The sequence below is a fragment of the Alnus glutinosa genome, chromosome 14, assembly GCF_958979055.1.
Source record: "Alnus glutinosa chromosome 14, dhAlnGlut1.1, whole genome shotgun sequence".
NCBI lineage: Eukaryota > Viridiplantae > Streptophyta > Magnoliopsida > Fagales > Betulaceae > Alnus > Alnus glutinosa.
The window spans coordinates 11,558,294-11,582,728 of NC_084899.1; the positions used below are offsets into that span (position 1 = coordinate 11,558,294).

Genomic DNA, 24,435 nt, shown 5'->3' on the forward strand with positions numbered 1-24,435 from the left:
TCTCAACACGGCCCACCGACGAAGATGCAAATAATGACTTCAAAGAAGAAAGAACAAACCCTAAATTAATCTAATTCGAAGGGCCATACTCATTTCATTGAGTGTTTTCACAAACCAAAAATTAATCTTGGTTGACAAAAAATGGATATCTCCGTATAAAATTGGGTAGATCTACGTTCATTGAAAGAATGGATTTGCTACATAGATAACATGACAAACCCTAAAATTGATATCTTCGTATAAAAAAGAACAAATTATTTATTATCTAACTTCAAATGAAACAAATTTAAACATGGGTTAAGAACCAACCTTCTCTAAACCACAGGAAACTTCATTCCCTCTAGAATCTCGTAGGCGACTTGATGCCATCTCGTCTGGTATCGTCTACGGGGAGCTAAAATCAGCTTTATTTGCTGCAAATTCGGCGGTTGGTTTGGGGAGAGAAACAGTCGTATCGGGATTGGTTAGGATTCGACAATTTTCGACATTTTGGGCAAATGTCGACGGAAGAACAGCTAGTATCGTCCAGGGGAAGCTAAATTCGACATGATCTGTTGCTGATTCTGAGTTCGGGTTGGGAAAGAATGGTCGACCGGAGTAGGTTAGTGTTGGTTCTATATTTTGAGGGGAATGGCTGATGAAGACGCGTCAGGGATAATTTACTTGATCTTTTTTTTCTCATTTGTATGGAATTGTTTTTACACGTAGGAGAAATGATGTGGCGAACGGACAAATGTGACGATATTAGGTATGTTACGTGGAGCTGATGTGGCATGTCTGTTAAATTTTGACAGAAAAATAAACAGAGGTACCAATTTCGTATTTTTCCAAAACCCAGGTACCATCTGTGAAGAAAAATGAAACTGAAGTACCAAAAAATAAAGTTTTTAAACCACATGTACTAAAAATGAATTTAACCCTTATTTTTATGTCCCACTCTTATTCCTGTCAGTATGTTGACCGTGTAACACAACCAGCCCATGTACCAACAATAACAAGAGAGGTAGACGCCCCTCACTTCTCCCTCCCGCCCTCCCCTCTTCAACCTTCTATGCACCCTTCTACCAAGCACTTGAATGCTAATATGAACATTGTACATCCGAATGTGTGATTGATGCCTTGAAGGTGTCATTATTCATGTGTTGCCTACCTATTATAATGACCTCCATTCCTCTTTTTTATCCCTTTCCTGGAGAATGCTTCTTGAGGAAAACAAGGTACACAATTATAGACCCTGTTTGGCTAGTATGCATTCAAAACTTTGCAACTCAAAGTATCGGCAACTAGCCAAAGAAGAATCCAAGACCTCTGTAGAAGAGAGCCCTCTAACCATCAAAGAAAAGCTAAAAGTGACAAGTGGCAAAACCAAAGCTATTTTACCAAATATTATTCAAATATTGAAGTTCTAATAAACAGTTTCTGTGGTAAGGGGTACAGCATTGGCGCAAGGTAAATCATCATTGTAAACCAATACCAGAAGGCTTCGACTTGGGTTTACTCTTACCCAACAATTTCATCTGGTTTGATCGCTCTTCTTCCTCTTCTAGCTTTTTCCTCCAAGCAGTCTCCTCTTTCTGTCTTTGAATGAGCTCCAACTCACGGTACCGTTCCTCCTCTTTCCGCTGCAGCTCTAAAGCCTCTCTTCTTTGAGCCTCTTCCACTCTCCTCCTATTCTCTTCTAGCATCTTATCCAGCTCTTCTCTCTCTTTACGAGCCTGTTCCTGTAACATTTTGTGATCATATCTAAATGCTCATTTGAATATAATGACAGAAGAGAAGAAAAAGAAGAGATGTTTACAACATATAATCACAGGATTATACTATGCTCACAACAGGTAAACCCCAAGCACTTGAGTTATCCCACACCCAAGCAATAAGTTGATCAGGAGAATTTAAACCCCCACATTAGATAGTGTTAGAATATTAATTGAAGTCCCATTTGGCCCCCTCAACTAGCAAGTGGCATGCTCCCCACATTGTTGGTCGAGGTTCGACTCATCTGACTAAACTAGTGCTTCAGTGTAGGACAACTCAAATGCTCCAGGTTTGTCCGGGCTTTAGCACGCTGTAATCTTATGATTAGTTGTGTGTACAGAATTCCTCTTCGTTTTACAAAGGAAAAAGAATTTAATATCTCTAGTTTACTGAAATGCATGCAACAACATTTAGCCATGGAAATATGTTTTGGGATACATTAGAGGCAGGATGAATAGATATAACAGGATACACTAGGTTTCTCCTTCTCAATCACTAACAAGTACCCAATCTCACCAAAACCAAGAAATCACTTCCGCATAGCCGGACAGGAAAGTTGCCTCAGATTTCCTGGATTTCCAGTAAATGTCAGTGATGATGATGTAATTTATGTGTTCAAAGTGACAGTCCCTGCTGAAACCCTTAAAACCCACAGCAAAAGTTCCAAAATCACATTTACACAGCATGCCACGTGTTTACAAGAACGGAACTCACTGCAAGTAGTCTCACGCAGTTTCCAGTTAGGTGATAGTCAATGCCAACAATTATTATTATCGAATGATTTTTATCCATTTTATAAAACTATTTGAACATTCCTTTTAAGAAAAAAAATTTATGATATAAGTTAAATAATAAAATTATAGCCCAAAACACAAACATCATATCATCCTGCCAAATTTAAACATGTTTAAGGGGGGTAACACATTCAAGAGCTCCGGCAGATTATTACTGCAAATAAGACTCTAAAAGACATCTAGATAATAAGCTATTTAATTTTCAGCTCCAAAACCAATGATTACGATACATTAAGTGGAAAATTGACACTCTACCAAACATTGCAATAAACAGTTTTATCCTACTCCATATTGTGCTTATTTAGCCTACCAGAGGCCGCCTCTGTTTAAGATACTTACCTCTTTCTGTCTTGCTTCAATAAGAGCAGCTTCCTTTTCTTTGTCAAGTTGAGTTGCAACATCATCAAACAATTTCTTTCGACCTTCCTCTATTCGCCTCTCTATTTCTAACCTGACTTCCTCAGAATTCAACCTCTCCTCAACATTTTGCCGAATTGCATCCTCCAGCCTTCTTGCAGTTGCTTCTTCTAATAGTTTTAGTTCTTCCTCATGTTGAAGCCTACAAGCATATGCAAAAAGTAAAGCCTAGAATGAGCATTGAAAAAAAAAAAAAAAAAAAAGGAAAAACAAAGGAAAGCCGAATATACTATTTAATGCCAGAGTAGCAAATCAAACCGTAAAGTACAGTTGCAAGCTTCATTTTTACACTGTACTGTGGGTGTTTTTATTATTATTATTACAAGTAATTCAATCTTCTAAAAAGTGCAAAGGGGCAAAGCCAACAAAACAGACAGTATACAAGAGAGACACCCAACTATGTAAAAGAACACAAATCTAAAAATACTAGAAAATTAGAAAAGCGAGCACCATTGTAAGCAGCCATCCAAACATAATGAGACTTGAACATGATAGCTTCCAACTCTATCACCGTTCTCTCACAATCTACGAAATTTCAAACATTGCGTTCTCACAAAATACACCACATTAAACACAGGGGAACCATCCTCCAAACTTCTATATTGCAATGGCTATGGGTTTTGTTAGGCATCTTATCTGTTTTTTTTTATAAGTAATAAACTGGTCTTATTAAAAGCGTAAGGCACTCCTAAGTACACCAGAAGTATACAAAGAGGAGGCACCTAACTAGAAAGAAAAAAAGAAAGAGCCCGAAAAAAGAAAAAAACCCACCAAACCCTCAAAACCAAAAGACCTCAAACACGAACCAGCCCACAAAAAGAAACCCAAACAAACCCACAAAGACCTAAGCCCTTAAGCACAAAACCTACAAAGAACATTCAAAGCAACAAAAGAAAAGCCCAAACAAACCCACAAAGACCTACCCTAAGACCTGAAACCCACAAGGAGCACTCAACGCTACAGCACCAGAGCCTTTCCTTTCCTTCTCCTAGAGGGCATGGTTGCATCACCGTAGTTAATGGAGCTTCCCAGATTCAGCACCCCTCTCCTCCCTTTAATCTAAAGACGCATACCCTTTTTAACTCGATGGAAATCCTCTTCAATGGCATCCAAAATCGCGAAGGATGGATCTTCATCCTCAACATCATCCGGCGCTCAATCCAAGGGCACGTCGGGAGGACAGATACCCAAGGGTAAGGGGAGTCTCCTTCCACCCCAACCCAAACATCATTTCCCTGATCTCACACAACAATCTCCTCAGATAGGCAAAAACCTACTGGCCACTGCTAAGATTGGATCAAGCCATTCAACTTGAAGTTCACCTCCTTTTCAGCGATAGGAGAAGCGCAACCACTTAGAGGGGAGGAAACACTCGGGAGAAGGAAGCCATGTCGAAGAAAGCTAGACGAAGGAGACTTACCCGCTCGCCCACCTAGCTTTGGTGAAGATTGGACTACGGTCCCGCCTAAGGCCTGAGAAGAAGCATCGAATAACAGTGTCATTGGAGCACTGAGAGCTATATGACCCTCGTCAAACAGAGAGGTATCCATCTTAGCAGTTTTGCCTTTGATCTCCAATGATATCTCAAAACCGATTTGGAATTGGACGGGTAGATGGGAGCACCACTCTCCGACATAATCGGAAGAGAAAAGCGGAGCCTATCTCCCAACACAATCACCCCCAAAGAAGAGACCCTGAAATCTGACCCAACTTTAGAGAACTCAGGAGTCGGAGAAAACCCCTCAGAGAACCCCTTTGAATCCAGGATTGAGCACCTAAAGGGAGCACTCACATTGGAAGAAAAGGCAATCGTAGGGGACCCAGAAAACGCCAAACAAGGGGAAGAGATCGCCGACAGTGACACACCTGGAGACGCAGATCCAGACTTCGGATTAGAAGAAACCGGCCCAGAGTTTGCAGATCCCTCGAAAACATAAAGATTAGCATCCATCAAGTAAGAATCGACGCCTACAAGGAGAACTCAGAACCGGCCAGAGCAGGCAACCCAACACTGGTCGGAGCAGACAACCCAGAACTGGTCGGAGCAAACAACCCGCCACCAAAGTAGATCGTCGACATCACCTCTGGCCGTAGAAGACCCATTGAGGACCCTGCATTGGTCGGAGCAGATAACCCACCACCCAAGTCGATTGTTGACATCACCTCTGGCCGTAGAAGACCCGATGAAGACACACAACCCATGGAGACCTCAAAACCCGCTTCAGAATCCAAAGGGATCACTTGACCCATTCCCTCAATTCAAATCTTAGATTTGGGCTTCACCAAAACCCGGCCTAGATGGAAGCCTAAAAATCTGAGATTGGGTTTAAGGCCCAACCCGAAACCAACCAAGCGACCCATCAACAACCCAATGACCCGACCCACCAATCTCACTAGAAGGTTCCTCCACATCCGCATTTTCAAACGAGGCAACGGCTTTCTCGTTGATCATGTTGGGCCTTGGGCAGAGGGAAGATGTACTGGAAGACCCTTGCTCTACAGATTCAACCCCTTGCCCAGCGGTTCCTTCTCCAAAACAGAGCAATCCATGGCCAACCTCACTACCAGGAGAAGATCAAGCTCACGCCTCTCAACCGGCGGAATCCACAACATAACAGGGCTCTGAGACCTCACCACCTCCGTGAACGACGGAATAGCACCACCCAAAGGGGGCCAAGCTCCACCCAAGCTTGGTAAGGAGGCCTTCAAACCCAAAATCTCATTCCCATCCTTCTTCTTCACCGGAGACAGCGCACCAACGAGAGGAGACCTAGACGTGGAATCTAGGAAAACCAACACCTTGCCCAACTCATCAGCCACTTTGTTCCATCCCCGCCCTCCACGTCCCTCCGAGAATAAGATGAACCCACTCCGGCCACCCACTGCAAAAATTGCCAGCTCCAAGAAACAGCCATCCTTATTGTAGCCTTTCCAAACAATCCAAGCCTTCGAATCTACCCAGAAGGATTTGACAAAATCCTCGACCCCCAGAGATTGCAAAGCCTCCTTCACCACTGCAATAACCCAAGCAGTACACTGCAAACCCAAACGCACAACCCCAAAGAAGCCTTTCCTTCTCTCCTCCAATCTTCAACACAGGCTTACCTTCCTCCACCGAGAAGAGGAAGGTTTTGGCCTCCACGAAAAATCGCCTCTCCAAAGCCATTCCCTAGCGAGCTCAAGAGAAAGGAACCCTAGCGGGACGCGCCTACACGCGCCACTGCTGGGGTGAAAGAGTCTGATTACTCTCACCGGCTTGGAAAAAAAAAAAATGCATCTTATCTGTTAGCATGGTAAATACAAGCTTTTGCACTAAGGCATACCTCTCAAACATGTTTCTAAGCATGAAAAACGAGTTTCAAGTGGAACAGAAGATAACAGAGGATCAGATTTTCATCAAATGCAACAAGTTGAACTATACAATAGCTTCAGCAAAACTAGTAGAAAAGAATGTAAAAGTAACCATTCAAGACTGATCATGGATCTCATGCACAAAAACAATTGGATCTATTGAAAACCAAAGACTGGGACACTCAATTCTAAAGATGAGCAAGAGGGCACAGGATCTATAGTGCAACACATTTTTATAGATCACATAAAACATAACACTCTAATGGATCCTCAGTATATTATAGTCAAGTTCCAAGTAAGAAAACAATTCAAACAAAGATATTTGATATAAGTCATAACCTTAACCGATCTTAAAGGAATAACTAAGGCACCCTTTGCTTCGGATCTTCCACGTTTTCCTGGGTTTGGCACCATTGAAAACCACTCTACATAAAATATTTTTCTGGTAAAAGCAAAACCACCTCAACCACCTCCCTCCCTCCCCAGCAAAAGCTAAGATGCTATCTCCTTTGAGGTCTCTAGGTGCTAGAGTAACAAATGACGAAGCTCCATAGAGAAAGCATTGGAGTCATGGAATTAAAGTTTTTTTTTTATAAGTAAGAATTCATTAAAAAGCGCAGAGGGGCGCAACCCTAGTACACATGAAGTATACAAAAGTGCCCCTAAACAGAGGAAAGTAAAGAACAAGAAAGTAAAAAGTCAGCGAACAACAAACTACCCGGGCTATGCACCGACACCCAAAGACAGGGGTGGAGGCACGTTGGAGGGTGGGGGGGCCATGGCCCCCCCAAAAAAAAAATTGACTTCTAAATTTTTTATTTTTTTTTGGTTAATACACCAATGGCCCCTGCAAAAAATAATTCAACCCCCCCTAATTTTTTTTTCTTAAAAGAAAACCCAACAACAGCAGCAAACCATACCAAAAACAAGGGAAAAAAAAAAAAAAAAAAAAAAAAAAAAAAAAAAAAACCCCACAGCTACGCAGTTTGCAACAGATAGGTCCTAGGAAAAAAAAATAATATCAACAGACACAGCAGACATGAGACAGCAATCAAATCCTCTCCACACGGCAAATGAAATCACTGAAATGTCAATCAAAAAAATTCACACTTCACAAGAGAAAAGGGGGCAAATTTATCTGCTTTTCAGTTTTCAACTCACTCAAATTTTTCTCACTCACTCTCTGTCAAGTGTCACCTAAACTCCAAGAAAAAGAAAAAGAAATGAAATAGTTCAGTCCTAAAAATACCGAGAGGTCAGAGACTCAGAGGGGAGAGAACTGAGATCTGAGAGGCTGTGCATCCACCATCGCACCACCACCAGCGTCCGGCCCAGGCTGTCCATCTAGCCTCGAGATACTGGCTTCTGTCACCGTGAGACACTGAACGTGAGTTATCTCATATCTGCTATTCTGCTCTATGCGACTATGCCATTTTTATTCTGCTCGATCTATGCCCTTTTTTTTCTATGCTGTGTAGTGTTTGAGAGAGGTGTGAGATGACAAATTTTTTTGATTGACACTGAGGCTGAGAGTCTGAGACTTTGAGGGAGGCGTGAGGGGAGAAATAAAATTGAGGAAAGGAAGATGATGAAATTAGGATTTAGCCATTAAGGAATATTGTCATTTGACTCATTTGTGGAAGCCAGCACAGCAGGATAGACCTTAGAAGGTCCTAGAAACTTTGACTAATTGACTTCAATGTTCGATGTGTGGCCATGTGGAACTATCAGACCATGCGTGGGACCGTGGGGACTAGGGAGACCGGTTGTAAATGCCAAATGGCCCAAATGGTAATGTCTTTTGTTTGTTGTGGACGTGTGGTGGAATATTTTTTTTTCTTTTTTTTTTTTATGAAAAGATTCATTCTTTTCAAATGAGACCAATGGACTTTTTTTCAAAAGAGACCAATGAACTTGTTAGAAGTTCTGGAACGTTTTGATTTTAGATTTGAGATTTATTTATTTTTTTTTAGGAATCAAATGATTAAAATTTCAAATATGATTATGTGATTAATGTAAGAAAATAATCAATTAATAAAAAATGCTTTGTTAATATTTATCTTTGAATGATAAAAAAAAAATTTATATTTGTTTTTATTATTTAATTTTTTTTCAGTATTTAGTCTAGATAAAATTCTTAAGAAGCTTACAAAAAAAAAAAAAAAAATTAAGTATGCCTTTTTTTCTTTTATTGTGTTCCATAATTTATTTTTCTAATTTATTTTTTATTATTATTATTGGTTTGCAGCATTCAACTAGCACATTATTGTCTTTGATTTATTTTCAAGAAACTCCTTAAGCTCAAGATAACATTGCTTCACTGAAAGGTACTCATTTTTCTCGTACCCTATTAATTGTACTTAGTTTATTTGTCAAGTAGTTTATATTTTTTTGTGTTTACTATTTTGGCTAGATTAAGATTTTTAATAGTTGCTTTGATTATTGAATTTTTTTTTTTTTTTCTTCTAATTTGATGAGTTTTTTGGTATAGTTAATTTTGCGTTGCTTTTTTGGTTGTTGATGCTAATAAAAACTATTATAAGTAAAAAATTCTAATAAAAATCTTATATTTTTAGGTACTTTTTGGTTAATTTATTAATCTATAAATTTTTCTTACAGCTTAGAAAAATATGAGCAGACCAAAAACAATCGATTCATTCTTTAAGAAAAAATATGCGAGTCATTCAGAAGTTAATAGTGATACACCATTAAATAGACCGTTAGCAACGGATCTTAATGCTTCAGTGACTGATGAGCGGCCTTCCAAATGTCCAAGAATCATTCCTGAAGAAATTGATGCCACCTCTTTGCAACGTGATCCAGGAAAACGTCCGCAAATATGAGAATTTCCTATAAACTTACAAGATGAAATGCGACATGCTTATCTTAGAGCTAGCCCATGTCAACCTATTCTTAAACCTACAAAATACCCAGTTTCAGGACCGGAGAATCATCGTCGTCGATTTCAAGCTTCTTGGTTTCAAACATACTCAACTTGGTTGGAGTATTCGGAATCAAAGGATGCTATCTTTTGTCATCCATGTTACATTTTTGCGAAAAAATCAATAGGCCGTCCAGGATCAGATGCATTTACAGTGAAAGGTTTTAAGAATTGGAAAAAGGTGAACAATGGAATGAATTGTCCTTTACTGGGGCATGTGGGGACAGATCCAAATTCACCACATAAAATTGCTGTGAAATGTTGTGAAGATCTGAAGAATTATTCACAGCATATTGGCAAGTTGATTGAAAAACAGTCATCACAAGAAATAGAGAATAATCGATTGCGGCTCAAAACCTCAATAGATAGTGTTCGATGGCTAGCATTCCAAGCATGTGCATTCAGAGGTCATGATGAAAGCTCAAACTCAAAAAATCAAGGTAACTTCATTGAATTGATAAAGTTTGTAGCAACTTTTAATGATAAAGTTGAAGAAGTTGTGTTGACAAATGCTCCACGGAATGCCAAATATACATCACCCCAAATTCAAAAAGAAATTTTGCATATCTTTGCAACTAAAGTACGAGATGTGATTCGCAAAGAAATTGGGGATGCTAAATTTTGCATTCTTGTTGATGAAGCTCGAGATGAGTCAAAAAGGGAGCAAATGACAATCATTTTGAGATTTGTTGATAAAGATGGTTTTATTCGAGAGAGATTCTTTCATATTGTCCATGTCAAAGATACTACTGCATTAATTTTAAAAAAGAAGATATGTGATGTCCTTTCTTGTAACGACCTCAAGATTCAGAATATTCGAGGTCAGGGTATGATGGAGGTAGTAATATGTGTGGTGAATGGAATGGACTACAAGCTTTATTTCTTAGAGAATGTCCATATGCATATTATGTGCATTGCTTTGCTCATAAGTTACAATTAGCTTTGGTTGCAGCGTTTAGAGAAGCAAAATCTGTTCATCAATTCTTTGAGAATTTGAATTTTATTATCAACATTGTTGTTGGTTCTTCAAAACGCAATGATGAATTGCAATCTGCTCAAGTTCCTGAGATTGAAAGTATGATTGCTTCTAATGAAATTGAGACTGGAAGGGGGGCCAACCAAATTGGCACTTTCCAACGACCTGGAGATACTCGATGGTCTTCTCATTTTAATTCTGTTTGTAGCTTGATAAAAATGTTTCATGCTACTTGTTCAGTTCTCGACACTATCTCAAAAGAGGGAACCAACTATTCTCAACACGGTGATGCTGAAGCGGCTTATATGGTATTAACATCATTTGAATTTGTTTTGATATTGCATTTGATGAAAGAGATTATGGGATTTACTCATTGTCTTTGTCAAGCTTTGCAACAAAATTCTCAAGACATTTTAAATGCCATGAAATTGATTTCAACTACAAAATCACTTCTTCAGAATTTGAGAAATGAAAAGTGGGAGCATTTCCTTGATACTGTTAAATCATTTTGTGAAAAAAATGAAATTGATGTTCATGATATGAATGCTCGTTACACTAGAGCTCGAGGTAGACCATGTCGCCAAAATGAAGAATCTTTCATGACAATTTAGCATCATTTTAGAATTGATGTATTTATTGCTGCAATAGACTTCCAATTGCAATAACTGGATAATAGATTTAGTGAGCATGCAGTGGAACTTCTTCGTCTTAGTGCCGCTTTAAGCCCTCAAGATGCATACAAATCATTTAAGATCGATAATATATGCAGCTTAGTTGAGAAGTTCTATCCTCAAGATTTTACCGAACAAGAGAAAATCATTTTGAGATTTCAATTGGATCATTATAAGCTTGATGTGCCAAAACATTCAGATTTTTAGAAAATGTCCACTTTATCTAAGTTGTGCAGAGGATTAGCAATTTCAGGAAAATCAAAGATTTATAATTTGATTGACAGGTTGATTCGTCTAGTGTTGACTCTCCCTATATCTACCGCTACTACTGAACTAGCATTTTCTACCATGAAACTAGTAAAAACTAGATTACGTAGTAGAATGGAAGATGAGTTTCTAGCAGATAATTTGGTAGTTTATATCGAGAAAGAAATTGCTAAGGATTTCACTACAGAGATGATAATGGATGAGTTTTATTCCATGAAAGACCGCCGACGTTGAGCACAATTCGAAGGAGATATGAAGTTCTTTTATGAATTTTATTTTTTTTTGTACATGTCTATAGCAAACTAGAACGCTTTTGTATTCGGAAGAAAAATTATTTTTAAATATGATTTTATAGACATGTAACTTTTGTATACAGTTATAACTTATGGTTTACTATGAAATTAAGTTTAACTGTTTATTAAGACTTGTTTTTTTTATTATTATTTTACAAGCGGGCGCACATTGGACTATATATATTTATTTATTTATTTAGGTTTGGCCCCCCCACAAACTAATTTTTGGCTCCGCCCCTGCCCAAAGATATAACAAATTAAGCACTTTTCTACAAATAGCCCCAACCGAAACCTCCACATCCTCAAAAAGCCTAGAATTTCTCTCACGCCACAAGCACCACAAAACACATAAAGAAACCTGCTTCCAAATACGAAAAACAGGACCACGACCCAGCAAAGTGCCCCAACCACTCAATAAATCCACAACACTACTAGGCATAACCCACTCCACCCCAAACAAGCTATAAAAAAAACTCCAAACAACCCGTGCCACATCACAATGAAGAAGAAGGTGATCAACAGACTCCCCATGCTTTTTACACATAACACACCACTCAACCACCACAATACCACGACTACGTAAATTGTCATGAGTTAAGATCTTTCCTAAAGCCACTGTCCAAACAAAGAACGCCACCCGCTTTGGAGCTTTAACACGCCATATACCCTTCCAAGAAAAAGAGGCCGCCTCGTGACAAACTAAAGCTTTGTAGAAAGTCTTCACTTCAAAATTCCTCCTCTTGGAAGGATTCCACACCACCCTATCAACCTCCCCATGCTGAACCCCGAGTAGAGTATAACTGATCAAAGAAGGACATCACCATCTCCACCTCCCAATCCTGAGCATAGCGCGAAAAGAGAACATTCCAATGAACCACGCCTCCAACCACAGACAAATTATCCACCACCCAAGCATTAGCAGAACGCGCAATAGAGTACAAAGCTGGAAAACAGAGCTTGAGAGGCTTGTCCCCACACCAAAGATCATGCATGGAATTAAAGTTTCAAGCAAGTTTCACAAGATCTGCTGAAGAGTTAACCTAGTGAAAAAAAAAAAAATGTTAGCCACCCTCTGCCCCCTGGTTTTTCATATCTACTCATGATTTTTTTTATTTTTTATTTATAATTAATTGAAGTATCATTAAAAGCATAGGGTGCCACCAAGTAGACAAGTATACAAGAGAAGATATACTCAGGATTCTACAAAAGAACAGGACTAAAATAATCGAACAAAGATTTTTGCATTTTGATTATGAGGGTTTTTGTTGCTTTAGATTTTGGAATTTTTACATAAAGGTTTTCAATGCAAGCAAACAAAAGAATTTTTTTTTTTTGATAAATAAGAGAAGTTTTATTAAAACACGTAACGCGCCCATAAGTTCACTGAGAGTATACAAAGGAACAACCAAAGAAAACAAACAAGCCCAAAAAAGCAAAACCCCAAAACCCGAAAAGAACACCAAAGAAGCAAACCACAAAATAAACCCAACTAAACCCACAAGGAAACAAACCCAAAACCCGAGAACAAAACACCTCAAGACCCACAAAGGTTCTACCTAGCCTTTGGCCTATTGGCGAGCCATCATCTCGTCCAATTTAGCCAAGAACTTCTCGCGGCGACCCGCATCCTCCGCCTGCTCAAGAGGCAACCCATTCCAAAACTCAAGAACCTTCTCCCAGGCACGATTGCTCGAAGCGGAAGGGGCTATTGCAATATTGGCATACTTCTTCCCAGGAGCTGCAAAGAGGTTCTTGGCAGACTTCTTCTCTTCTACTGTTACTTTCTGTCTTGATTTGAGGAGTTCTTCCTTCGATTTATGTCCTCTTGGCACCGCTTGCTGCTTGTTATATCCCTGCATTCTTCTTGAATGACCTAGGAGTTGTTCTTTGGAAGAAGAATTAATCGCAATGGACCTAGAAAGTGCCGAAGAAGGGGAAGAGATCACCGGCAACGCCACACTTGGAGACCCAGAGGTAGACGCAGGATCAGAAGAAATCGGCCCTGAGAGATTTGCATATCCCTCTGAACCAGATTGATCAACGACCATCAAACAAGGACTGGCGTCTTCGGGAAGAAAAGAGAACACAACACAGGTCGGACAAGACACCCTAGATCTGGTTGGAGCAGACAGCCCAACATTGGTCAGAGCAGACAACCCACCACCCAACTCGACCATCTTCGTCGCCTCTGGCTATTTAAGACCCGAAGTAGACCCACAGCCCTTGGATGGCTCAAAGCCCACTTCAGAAATCGAAGGGTACCCTTGACCCTTATCCTCAATCCACTTCTTTGCTTTGGACTTCGCCAAAACCCGGTCCATACAGAAACCTTTACATCTGAAATTGGGTCTAAAACCCAGCCCGAGCCCAGACAAGCAACCCAACAACGAACCAACGACCCGAACCATTCGTTTGGTGCTGGGTTTTGGTCGGCGGTTCAAAGGGTTCGTTCCGTGGGTATGTCTCCAGGGTTTTTGCTCTCCTAGCTCTCTAAGCTTGCTAAGGATGGAACGGAGCTTCTCTGTGGAAGCCAAATACTTTTCTTTCTCGGTGAAGTCAAAAGGGTCGGATCTCCGTTTGGAGGAGAGGAGAAAGGGGTTCTGCGGGGTCATTTTTTTGGGCGTTCAAGCTTCTGCATGGCTGCTGGCTACCATCGAAGAGGCTATGAAGGCTTCTGGGAGGGGTCTCCTAAAGTACTTCCGGGAGGACGTCAAAGCCTTGATGGTTCGAGGGGGTGAGAACAAGTCCGGTCGCTACATTGAGGTGGTTGTTTTCGCTGAGGGTGGTTGAAAAGGGACTATTTGGCTCCCTGAAGGCCGCAAAGGTGGCGGCTGGGCGCGGGTTGCGGATGAGATGCGGAAGTTGATCTCCTTCCCGGGCCCTAAAGATCGAACGTTGGGCTCTGAGGCGTCTTCTTCGGACTGTTTGGGTGGGTCTTCCAGTCGAATGGGCGGTTCTCCTCCTTCCTATGCGGCTGTGGTTAGGGGGGATGTGGTTTCTCACGTCAAGTATGGGTTCGATTCTGGGTTACGGGTTTCGCACGTCGACCTTCGTGGGTTGGATCTATTCCCAGAGTCGTGGTGTAGGGAGGTCGACGACGGGCGTGTGGCGGTGAATTGTTTTGAGTTGGAGAAACAACCTCATGGGTCGACAGAGTTGTCAGTGCTCCTCCCTTGTTCCCGAGACTCTCCGTTTGTTCCAATGGACTTGGGATTGCTTCACCGACCGCTGGGTAAGAAGGAGACACATGTTTCTCACTCTGCTCGAGGCGCAAAACCAGCTGGTCCAGCTCATTCGAATTCAAATCTGCGGGCGTGGATCAAGTTGTACGTCAGTTTTAACAGGGTTTTGGGCCGGGCTGTTGGGAAGTTATTGGGCCGGGCTGCTGGGTCCGGTATGGGCTCTAAGCGCAGAGGGGATAGGCTGGGTCGTTTTTTGCCAAAACCCATACCCATTGCTTCTTTCATGTCGAAGAAACACACAGAGGGTGCGGGTCAAGCGTCGTCGGTCTTTCTAAGGTATCCTCCTAGGCCGGAGTCCACGTCGCCGACGGTTTCTGGGGAGGTTCCGGTTCTGTCTTCTTCCGGGAGAGAGTCAAGCAGTTTGCAGGTGGCTCCAGTGGCTCCAAACCGAGAACCTGCCTCCAAGTCGTTCGGTTCTCCCCCCTCGTCGGCACCGGAGTTGCTGCTTCCGGTGGCTCTGGTAGCTCCGTCCAGATCAGGTGCTGCTGCTGTGGCACCTGATCAATCTAGGCAGAAAGCAAAAGTAGAAGAGAAGAAGTCTGCCAAGAACCTCTCAGCAGCTCCTCATGGTAAGAAATCTGTCAATACTGCGACAGCCCCTTCCGCTTTGAGCGATCATGCTCGGGAGAAGGTTCTTGAGTTTTGGGACGGGTTGCCCGTTGAGCGGCCGAAGGATGTGGGTCGACGCGAGAAGTTCTTGGCTATCATTGATGAGATGATGGCTCGCCAAACGTCCAAAGGCTAGAGGGAGCCTTTATGGGTCTTGAGGTGTTTTGTTCTTGGGCTTTGGGTATATTTCCTTTCGGGTTTAGTTGGGTTTTTTTTTTTTTTTTTGTGGTCTGCTTCTTGGGTGTTCTTTTGGGCTTGTTTGTTTTTCCTTTTAGCTAGGTGTTTTCTTTGTATACTACCAGTGTACTTAGGGGCGTCTAACGCTTTTAATAAAACTCTCAATTACTTATCAAAAAAAAAGGTTCCTCCACGTCCGCAATTTCAAATGAGGCAACATCTTCCTCACTGATTCTGGTATGCCTTGAGCAGAGGAGAGACGTGTTGGACGTCCTTTGCTCTGTTGCCTCTGTAGAATCAGCAACCAGTCCTTACCCAACAGTTCCTTGTCCAACTCCGAGCAATCCAAAGCAAGCCTCGCCTCCTCCAAATCTACCAGTCTCACTGCCAGGATAAATTCAATCTCACGCCTCTCAACCGGCGGACACCGCATCTTTACAGGACCCTCCGACCTCACCACCTCCGCGAATGATGGGAATGCACCACCCAAAGAGAGCCACGCCCCACCCGAGCCCTCCATCCCATCCTTCCCTCTCCACCGAAGACAACACACCAACGGGAGAAGACCCAGACGATGTATCCAGGAAAACCAACACCTTGCCCAGCTCCTTGGCCACTCTGTTCCACCCCCGCCCTCCTCTTTCCTCTAGGAACAAAATGAGTCCTCACCGGCCACCCTTTCCATAAACCGCCAGCTCCAAAAATTGACCATCCTTATTGCTACCTATCCTAGCGATCCAAGCCTTCGCTTCTTCTCGTAAGGATTTGACAAAATCCTCGGTCCCTTGAGACAACAACACCTCCTTCACTGCTACTAAAACCCACGCAGTACACTGCAAGCCCAATCGCACAACCCCTAAGAAACCTTTCCTTCTCTCCTCCATTCTTACCCCACACTTACCTTCCTCTACCAAGAAGAGGAAGGTTTTGGCCTCCATGGAGAAACACCTCTCCATAGACATCCCCAAAAGCACTTGAGAGAGTGGTACCCTACAGTGACGCGCCTGCACGCGCCACTTCTAATCAAATTTAGGTTTCAACCAACAATAGAAAATAGATTATTTTAGCAAATAACATTTTCTATTGAAAACAAACAGAGCCTAAATGGATCTAGCGATAGCTTCAAGATCTTTGTCACTACGAGCTGTCTGTTGATTTTCTATAACTGATAAAAACCAACATAATTAAGCCTTAATCCCAATTAAACTCGGCTCTGTGGATCCTGTTTCCCACTAACTGGAGATGTACATGCATCTTTTTCTCTCATGGTATCCTATGAAAGATCATACTAGTTGTAACTCTTTATCTATGACATCCTTCTTCAGCATCTCTATTCACATTATTTTCAGTCTCGCTCTACCCCTTTCTCCTCCATCAACAATCGACCGACACAGCACTACTTTAATCCTATAAAATTTTAAATAATAAGAGTGTCAATTACACAATACCATAATGCCCAAGCTGCACAATATAGGCATAGGCCACACAATAATATTTTCTCTTTTTTCCTCACAACACTGTATTCCTAGCAATAGCATTAAAGAAATGCCAAAGGTTATGAATAATCACAACTATTTAAAGTCGATAGATTTACACCCTGAAACATAAACGTATCGGATATTTCCTAGCAGAACTAATGCTCTGAACATTCCTCATGCTTAAGAAAAATGCAATCTTCTAATTAATCTATAGTCCAAAATTTTCCCAAATTGATTTTAGATTTTATTGTAGCAAAGGGAGAGAGGGAGAAAGGGGGAGGGGGGACAAAAAGAATGGCAGTCTAGAACTTGGTATTTTTTGTTCCTTTCCTTCCCTAAAACTAATCACAAAAATTAGCTCCAGAGCTTCAATGAGATAAACCAGCATCCATGATGGTGAACATCAAAAGGGCTCAAAAATGCCATGATATTGGGAAAGGCTATATGTTTCCAAAAGCTCTTAGCAGACACAATCATTTAGGTGGACCAAATAAAGTTCAGAAAGAAACTTAAGTTGCTGGAACATAAATTAGTAACATTATCTCTCAATTTGCTAACCATTAAAATTTGAAATAATAACGAAATGAAAATAAAGATAAAGAAAGAAAGAACACGCAGAAATAAAGTGGTTCAGCCTTAAAGGTCCAAGTCTACCATACACAACGCCCAAGGATTGCATCTTTATTATTGATTTTGACACATAACACATAACAAGAAACCCATATTTATAATTGGATCTCAACCATTTTAAAATAAAAGGTCAACTACCAATTTATCACATTTAAAGATCAAAATAATGTTTATAATTATATAATTCACTCCTAACAACCAGTCCTTTAATTTACTCCTTCCATGGAAAGTGAATCATATTTCAACACCTGGACAAAATCCATGATGAAATGCACAACTTGCAGAATTTGAATTCAAGAGCTTGTATTTGTCTTCTGAAATAATTAGCACTTTTGACATGCAAGAAATATAGCCAATAAAGCTGAAACTCAATTTACAAACCAAATTGGATGTCCTTCAAGGACACATAAAAGTAAATGCCACTATAATGAAAACATCCCCTCAATGAACAATTTGCAAGAGATGCTATCCTAAAAATATTACAACAATATTAATCTGACAAAATCCTTTGCTCTGATGCAAGGCGTTAAGAGAAAAAAAAAATACATAGGCAATAACTAATACGCATAATAATAAAAAAAAAATATAAAAAATAAAAAAGAAGATGTTTTCAATTGAATAAAAGAAAAGAAAAAAGAAAAAAGAAAGAGGTAGATAACAATATTTTGTTGACAAAATGATGATAGAAATTGCCAACAAGAGAAAAATAAAGTGAGTGAAGAGATTGAAACAAGGTCCAATCAACCTGCTATGATATTATATCAAAATTTGAAATAGTATAAAAAATGAAGATAGATTTTAAAAACAAAAAGAAAAAAAAAAAAAAAAAAAAAAAAAAAAAAAAAAGAAGCAGAAAGAATTAAGTAAAAAGTCTAAATCCACCATACACAAGACCCAAGAAACTACATCTTTATTATTAATTTGGATACATAACACATTACAAGGAACCCATACTTATATTAGGACTTCAACTATTTCAAAATAGAAAGTTAACTATCAATTTGTCACATTTGAATATCAAATCTATCTAATTGATTGCTGCAATCAAATGATTTACTCCTAATAATCAATATCTTGACTTACTTTTTCTGTTATGGATAGTGATTCATATTTCAATACTAACAATATGGTATTTACCACAAGTTTACTGTTAGCCATATCCAATGCTGTCACATAAACAAATTCGGGTGCATCCAGGTCCCTAGGCCAATTGTAGAGGCTAAATTTGGGCACAGCACCAAAGCAGTATGAAAACTGGTGCTCCTTAAAAGCATGCATCAGTCAGTAAGTATGGTTGTAAATCATACCCATAGCCTCACCACCTGAAGTATGGTATCAAGGGATATTCAGAAAAATTGGCTAATTATTTTTTCAACTTAGATCAACCTTGGTAGAAATAGTACTAATGTTAATGAAGCTAACAACATAGAATACCATCCAAGGAAGTCCAAATTTATCTCTCTCTCTCTCTCTTTCTCTCTGTTAGAAGACTTATTAGGGTTTGTGAGAGTTATTAGGCTTTGTGGATATTTTGGTCATTTTTATAATTCTCAAAACCTAGATAATAAGATGTGTGAGGTAGGCTACATAACAGTAACAAGCCTCTTCCTACTGTTGGTGAGTCTCGCTTTGGTGGTAGCACCACCCGTGTGGGCTTTAGAAAGCCCACACAAGCAATGCCTTGATGAAGCTCTAAAAGAGTTGTTCATGGTGACCGGAATTCTGGTGGAAAAGAAACAAAAAAATCTTGAAACCATGCAGTTTCACAATGGTTCTTGGTGGATGGCTATCGTTCAATGGTCATTGCCATTGTTGGTTGTCGGTGGCGTCAATGGGTGCTTTCATGTCGATCGGCATTCTTTGCGGTGGTTGGTGACATACACGGTGGTTGAAGAGTTGCAGTGTTCATCGGTTGCAAATTTTGCTACGGTGGCAAGTTGGGTTTTGATCCGTGGTTGTTGGTTAGCTCCTTGGTGGTCATAGTTGGGGTCTCCGGCGAACTCTGAACATTTTTGGCAAGGTTTGATTGTTGCCAGCAAGTTGTTGGAAACAAGGAACCTTGTTTGGTTTTTGGTTCTCATATTCCTTATCAGGAATAAGATATCCTTCTTGACGATAATAATAGCTTCGGTTTAGTTTAATTTTAGTGTTCTTCAACCAGTTCTGGTCGGTTTTTTGTGTTTCTCAACTGGTTCAAGTTTGTTCCGAGTGTAGTGGTTTTCAGCCGGTTTTCCTTCTTTTTTGCCAGTTCAATGCATTACAGGTCTAGTTCAGTGGTTTTCTTTTCAATTCCATACATTCTTTGGTCGGTTCTTGCTATTTATTGACTAGTTCAGTTAGTTGTTCAGCTGATTCAATTGTTTTTCGGCCTGTTCAAGTGGTTTATTCTTTGGTTCAGGTGGTTTATCCCTTGATTGGGTATCATGGAGCCGCCATCGGGTTTGTTGCTCAGTGGGAGTACTAGTGTAGTGTTTACAAGTTGTCATTGTCGTTGAAGCTATTTGGCAAGCAATCCTAAAATTCCAACGCATTTTTCACTTCTCCCAAAAAAATCAAATCAAAAACATTCTAACTTTTTTACACTTTTTACATCACATCAATAATTTTTTATTATTATTCAAATAAAAAAATTCACTACAAAACAAAACTTTTTCACTTTTCTATAAAACATTCTCAGATTTTATATCACATCAATCACTTCTTACTACTATTCAAATAAATATTCCATTAGACAATTACTTACCAAACATTTCCATTGGTTGTGATTGACCCTTGTTAGTTGTATTGATCATCAATCAAACGTTGTTGTTGGTTGTCCGTTGTTAGTTATTGATCATCAATCGTGATCGTCATTGGTTGCTGGTGGTATTCATCATTGGAATTGTGATCGTCGTAGTTGGTTGTCAAGATCCGACCGGCCTTGGTGTTTTGCGGTGGGTTCTGACCGATTCTTGGTGTTTACCGGTGAGATTCGATCAACTCTTGGTGTTTTGCAACAAAATCCAACCGGCCTTGATGTTTTGTGGTCGTTTCCGACCTGTTACTGGTGTTTTCCAGCGAGATCCAACCACTTGTTGCAGTTTTCAGGCAAGTTTTCAACCAGCGTTAAAGTTTTTGGTGAATTTTTGTTTGGTGCCTTTTTGTGGAATTTCAACTTATTTGTATTTGGTTTAGTGCATTTTTTTTTTTTTTTTTTGGAAGTCTTTGTATTGTGTGCTCCAAGCTGTTCCAACTTGAGGGGGAGTATTAAAGTACATTTTTTGTTTGCTTGTTTCTTCCAAGATGGGCTGCTATGATATATATGCTCCAACTTGAGGGGGAGTGTTAGAAGAGTTATTAGGATTTGTGGGTATTTTGATCATTGTTATATTTCTCAAAACCTATATAATAAGATGTGTGAGGTAGGTTACGTAACATCTTTAAACCTTTTATGCAAACTACAACAATCTCATTCGCTTGTCTAAACATTTTTGGAAAATGTAATCCCTGCCAAATTAACTAGCGAACCAGAACAAAGATGCATTGCTTCAAGCGAAGAGATAGAACCCACATGCTCTCATAAAAATAAATAAATGAATAAATAGCAATGTTTAGGCTTATCACTGGTAACGATTATGAACTACCAACAAGAAAAACGACACGTGCCCAAAGCTAACATATTATAACAAGGGCATCCCTTCTCTTAACTCTAGGCTGCTCTCAAGGCAAGCCAATATTCACTAAGAGCGGATTTTTTGAATCACCCAGAGATTTGGTTGAGACTGGACAAGAATCAACCAAGGGAATTGGCTTACTTAGGGATCCAAATCAAGGATCATCTCTTTTTTTTTTATATAGGTAATAAACGAAATAGCATTAAAAAAGCGTAAAGGCGCCCCTAAGTATACAATGAGTATACAAAAAGGACTTAAAAAAAATTTAAAAAAAAAAAAAAAAAAAGAAACCCACAAAAACCCAAGAAAGGCTACATTAAACCCCCAATCTCTTGCCTCTAACCCTGGTAGAACCTACACCCCTAGCATCAAAATTGATCGAGCATTCTAGATTCTTGACCTCTCTATCACACTGAAGCTTTAAAGCACATCTATACAGTCCACAACAGAAGTGAACAGCATAGATGGCTGCAGGAAACATTGAGGAGGGGGCGAGGGGCTTGATTACTTCAAAGAAACACTAAAAATTAACATAAGAGATGATACTGGAAGATGAGAGGGAAACCGAAAAGAGCTAAAGCTCTTTCATAGAAATACAAGAGTACTCAAAACAGCAAAAAGACCCCAATCTTGTACCAATATATTCTAGGACCACAAATTAACTCGACTCAATTAAGCCTTAGCTAAAGCGGTAAATAAACTCACAGAAAAGAGCTTGTAAAACTAGATATAAAATTTATAAATCTAATTCATCAAAAAAAAAATTAAAAAAAAAATTCTAACTTCAATACATAAAATGACCGATATATAAATGAAACTTTTCAAATCATCCACTTCTTCAATTGCTTGCTAAGATTTCTAGTTTATGCACTGTTGACGCTCCTATTTTTGATAAATCATCCAATAAGTAATGCCAGAAAGAGACAGAATTTAAATTTCATGATAGAGAGGTGTACCAAAGAATGAAAGTATAGTGTGAAGGTTCAGGGAAAAAAAAAAAGTATAATGTGAAGATGTGTGAGAGTCAACACATATTTACCTCTTCTTTTCTTCCTCCTCTCTTTTGAGTTTTTCAGTGGCACTTTTGCGTTCAGCAGAAGCAATACTTGGACTCCGAGACTTGGATAAAGGAGACAAAGAGGTACTCCTACTTCTTTGTTTTCTGTGCCGCCTAGGTGCTGGAGACTGATACCGGTGCCTGTAGGATGGTGATCGGCTTCTATGGCGACGTGAGGAACTAGAATGACTTCTTCGCCTGCCCCAAAGATTACAACTCTATCATATAACACCTCAACCACCAACCCGAGTCAAAACAGCTCAGACATGGAAAACAAACATCCCATAAGAAGAACCCTAAAAAAAAAAAATAAAAAAAAAACCCATTAAACGACCACAAGACTCAATCAACATCCAGCCACAAGAAGTATTTCCAGTGACATAAAAAAAAAAAAAAAAAAAAAAAAAAAAAAAAAAAAAAAAAAAAAAAACCTGAGTTGCTACCCTTACTAACATAAACATATATGCCAACATTTTCGCTTTTAACATGCTTCTAGATGTTATATTCTTAGAATTGGTGATGAATTACTTCTAAATTAGAGTGCAAATGACAAATTTTCCTTTAAGAAGAAGAAGAAGAAGAAGAAGGCAGTCAGATTGTACAGTGAATTGAAAAAAAAAAAAAAAAAAACTACGCATCTAATCTAAGAGACGTGTTTTAAAGAACCATCGCGCTGAACAAAGCGAAGAGCAGTGGGGTGAATGTATCTCGCACTGTCGATTAAATACAAAGCCAAAACAATTAAATATAAATTTGAATGAGATAGTACCTGGAGTGAGAATTGGAATAGGGAGAGCGACTTCGGCTTCGGCTTCGATCCCTTCGGCTCCTTCGGTTGTGGCGGTTGTGAGGCACTGGGGACGCCGGTGAGTATCTCCTTCGGTGAGACGGCGAGCGCGACAGACTTCGAGGCATCTTTCCTTTTTCAATGTTTCGAAGCCTCGTCCACACCAAAGTAACTTCAACACCAAAACCCCTTTGCTTTTTTCATTTTCTTCTTTCTAGAATTAATATTGTCAAATACAGTCCGACTGCATTTGAAACTGATGTTTGGTTTAAATCAAATCGAAGAAAATTATGGTTTAAACTGATATATATATATATATATATATATATATATATTAGAATAAGAAAAGAAAATATATATAGTTTGAGAATGTATATTTTTAAAAAAAAAAAATTACCATATAAAAACATAAAAGGTTTAAATTTTTTAATTACAGGCAATGAGGCATATTTTTAAAACCATAATTTTAAAGGTCATACTATAATTTTATCGTTAGTTTAATTACATAGTTAAAAATCACATTTTTCAATTGTATGTTTTAAAATTTCTATTTTTAAATAACAAATTTTAAAATTGTAAACCGAAAAATGATCCTATATTTAATATTGTAACACTCCCGATATTAATAGATTAAAAATCAACTCGAAGCGCCACTCATGGAACCCCAAAATTAATTAACTTAAAGTGCCACTTGTGTTAAAAAATATCATAATAAATGCAGTAGAAAAAATAAATTTTTATCTGAGTTAAAAAGCTATTTATTTGATATCTTTTTCTTTCTCGACAATGCAAACTAGAGACTCCAAAATAGATTAACATGTGAAAATATATTCTCGCATAAATACAACATTACACCAAAAACACACATAAATTTGCATTTACAAGACTTCGCTCAGCAACGCAAATCCTTACGAATAACTCTAATTTGCACCCCTAGGAACTGACCAGTTGATTGATTGTAAATCAATAATTTTTTACAAATGGAATAATAAACACATAAAACTATTCTGGTTGAAAATAACGCAAAAAGATTAACGTTTTCATAAATGTTTCGAGTGAGTGTCATCAAAATATCATTAATGCTTAGCATGAGGTTTGGGACAAATTATGCTCGATAACAATTATCATAGTAATTATGCCAATATGGAAAATATAACATTTAGAAGGCAGTTCAAGGCATAATCCGGAGAAAACATACTGCAATTTTATGATATAAAATCATATTGATGAAATGTGCAAAATAATAACAATAATTATACTACAATCCATAATCATACTCCACATTGTCTATTCGTACTCATAACCTCTTGCGGTGAGGTTTGGGCATCTTGTGGAAT

General features: G+C 39.2%; 1 protein-coding gene across 1 annotated transcript; it reads right to left on the bottom strand.

Annotated features, from left to right (window-relative positions):
* Positions 1-1,350: 1,350 nt before the first annotated feature.
* On the bottom strand, positions 1,351-23,348 carry LOC133857676 (uncharacterized protein At1g10890-like). Its single transcript, XM_062292972.1, has 4 exons — positions 23,081-23,348; positions 22,294-22,509; positions 2,889-3,108; positions 1,351-1,721 (listed from the first exon to the last, which is right to left on the bottom strand). The coding sequence occupies exons 1-4, from the start codon at positions 23,224-23,226 to the stop codon at positions 1,458-1,460; spliced, it is 846 nt and encodes a 281-aa protein (XP_062148956.1). The 5' UTR covers positions 23,227-23,348; the 3' UTR covers positions 1,351-1,457.
* Positions 23,349-24,435: the final 1,087 nt, after the last annotated feature.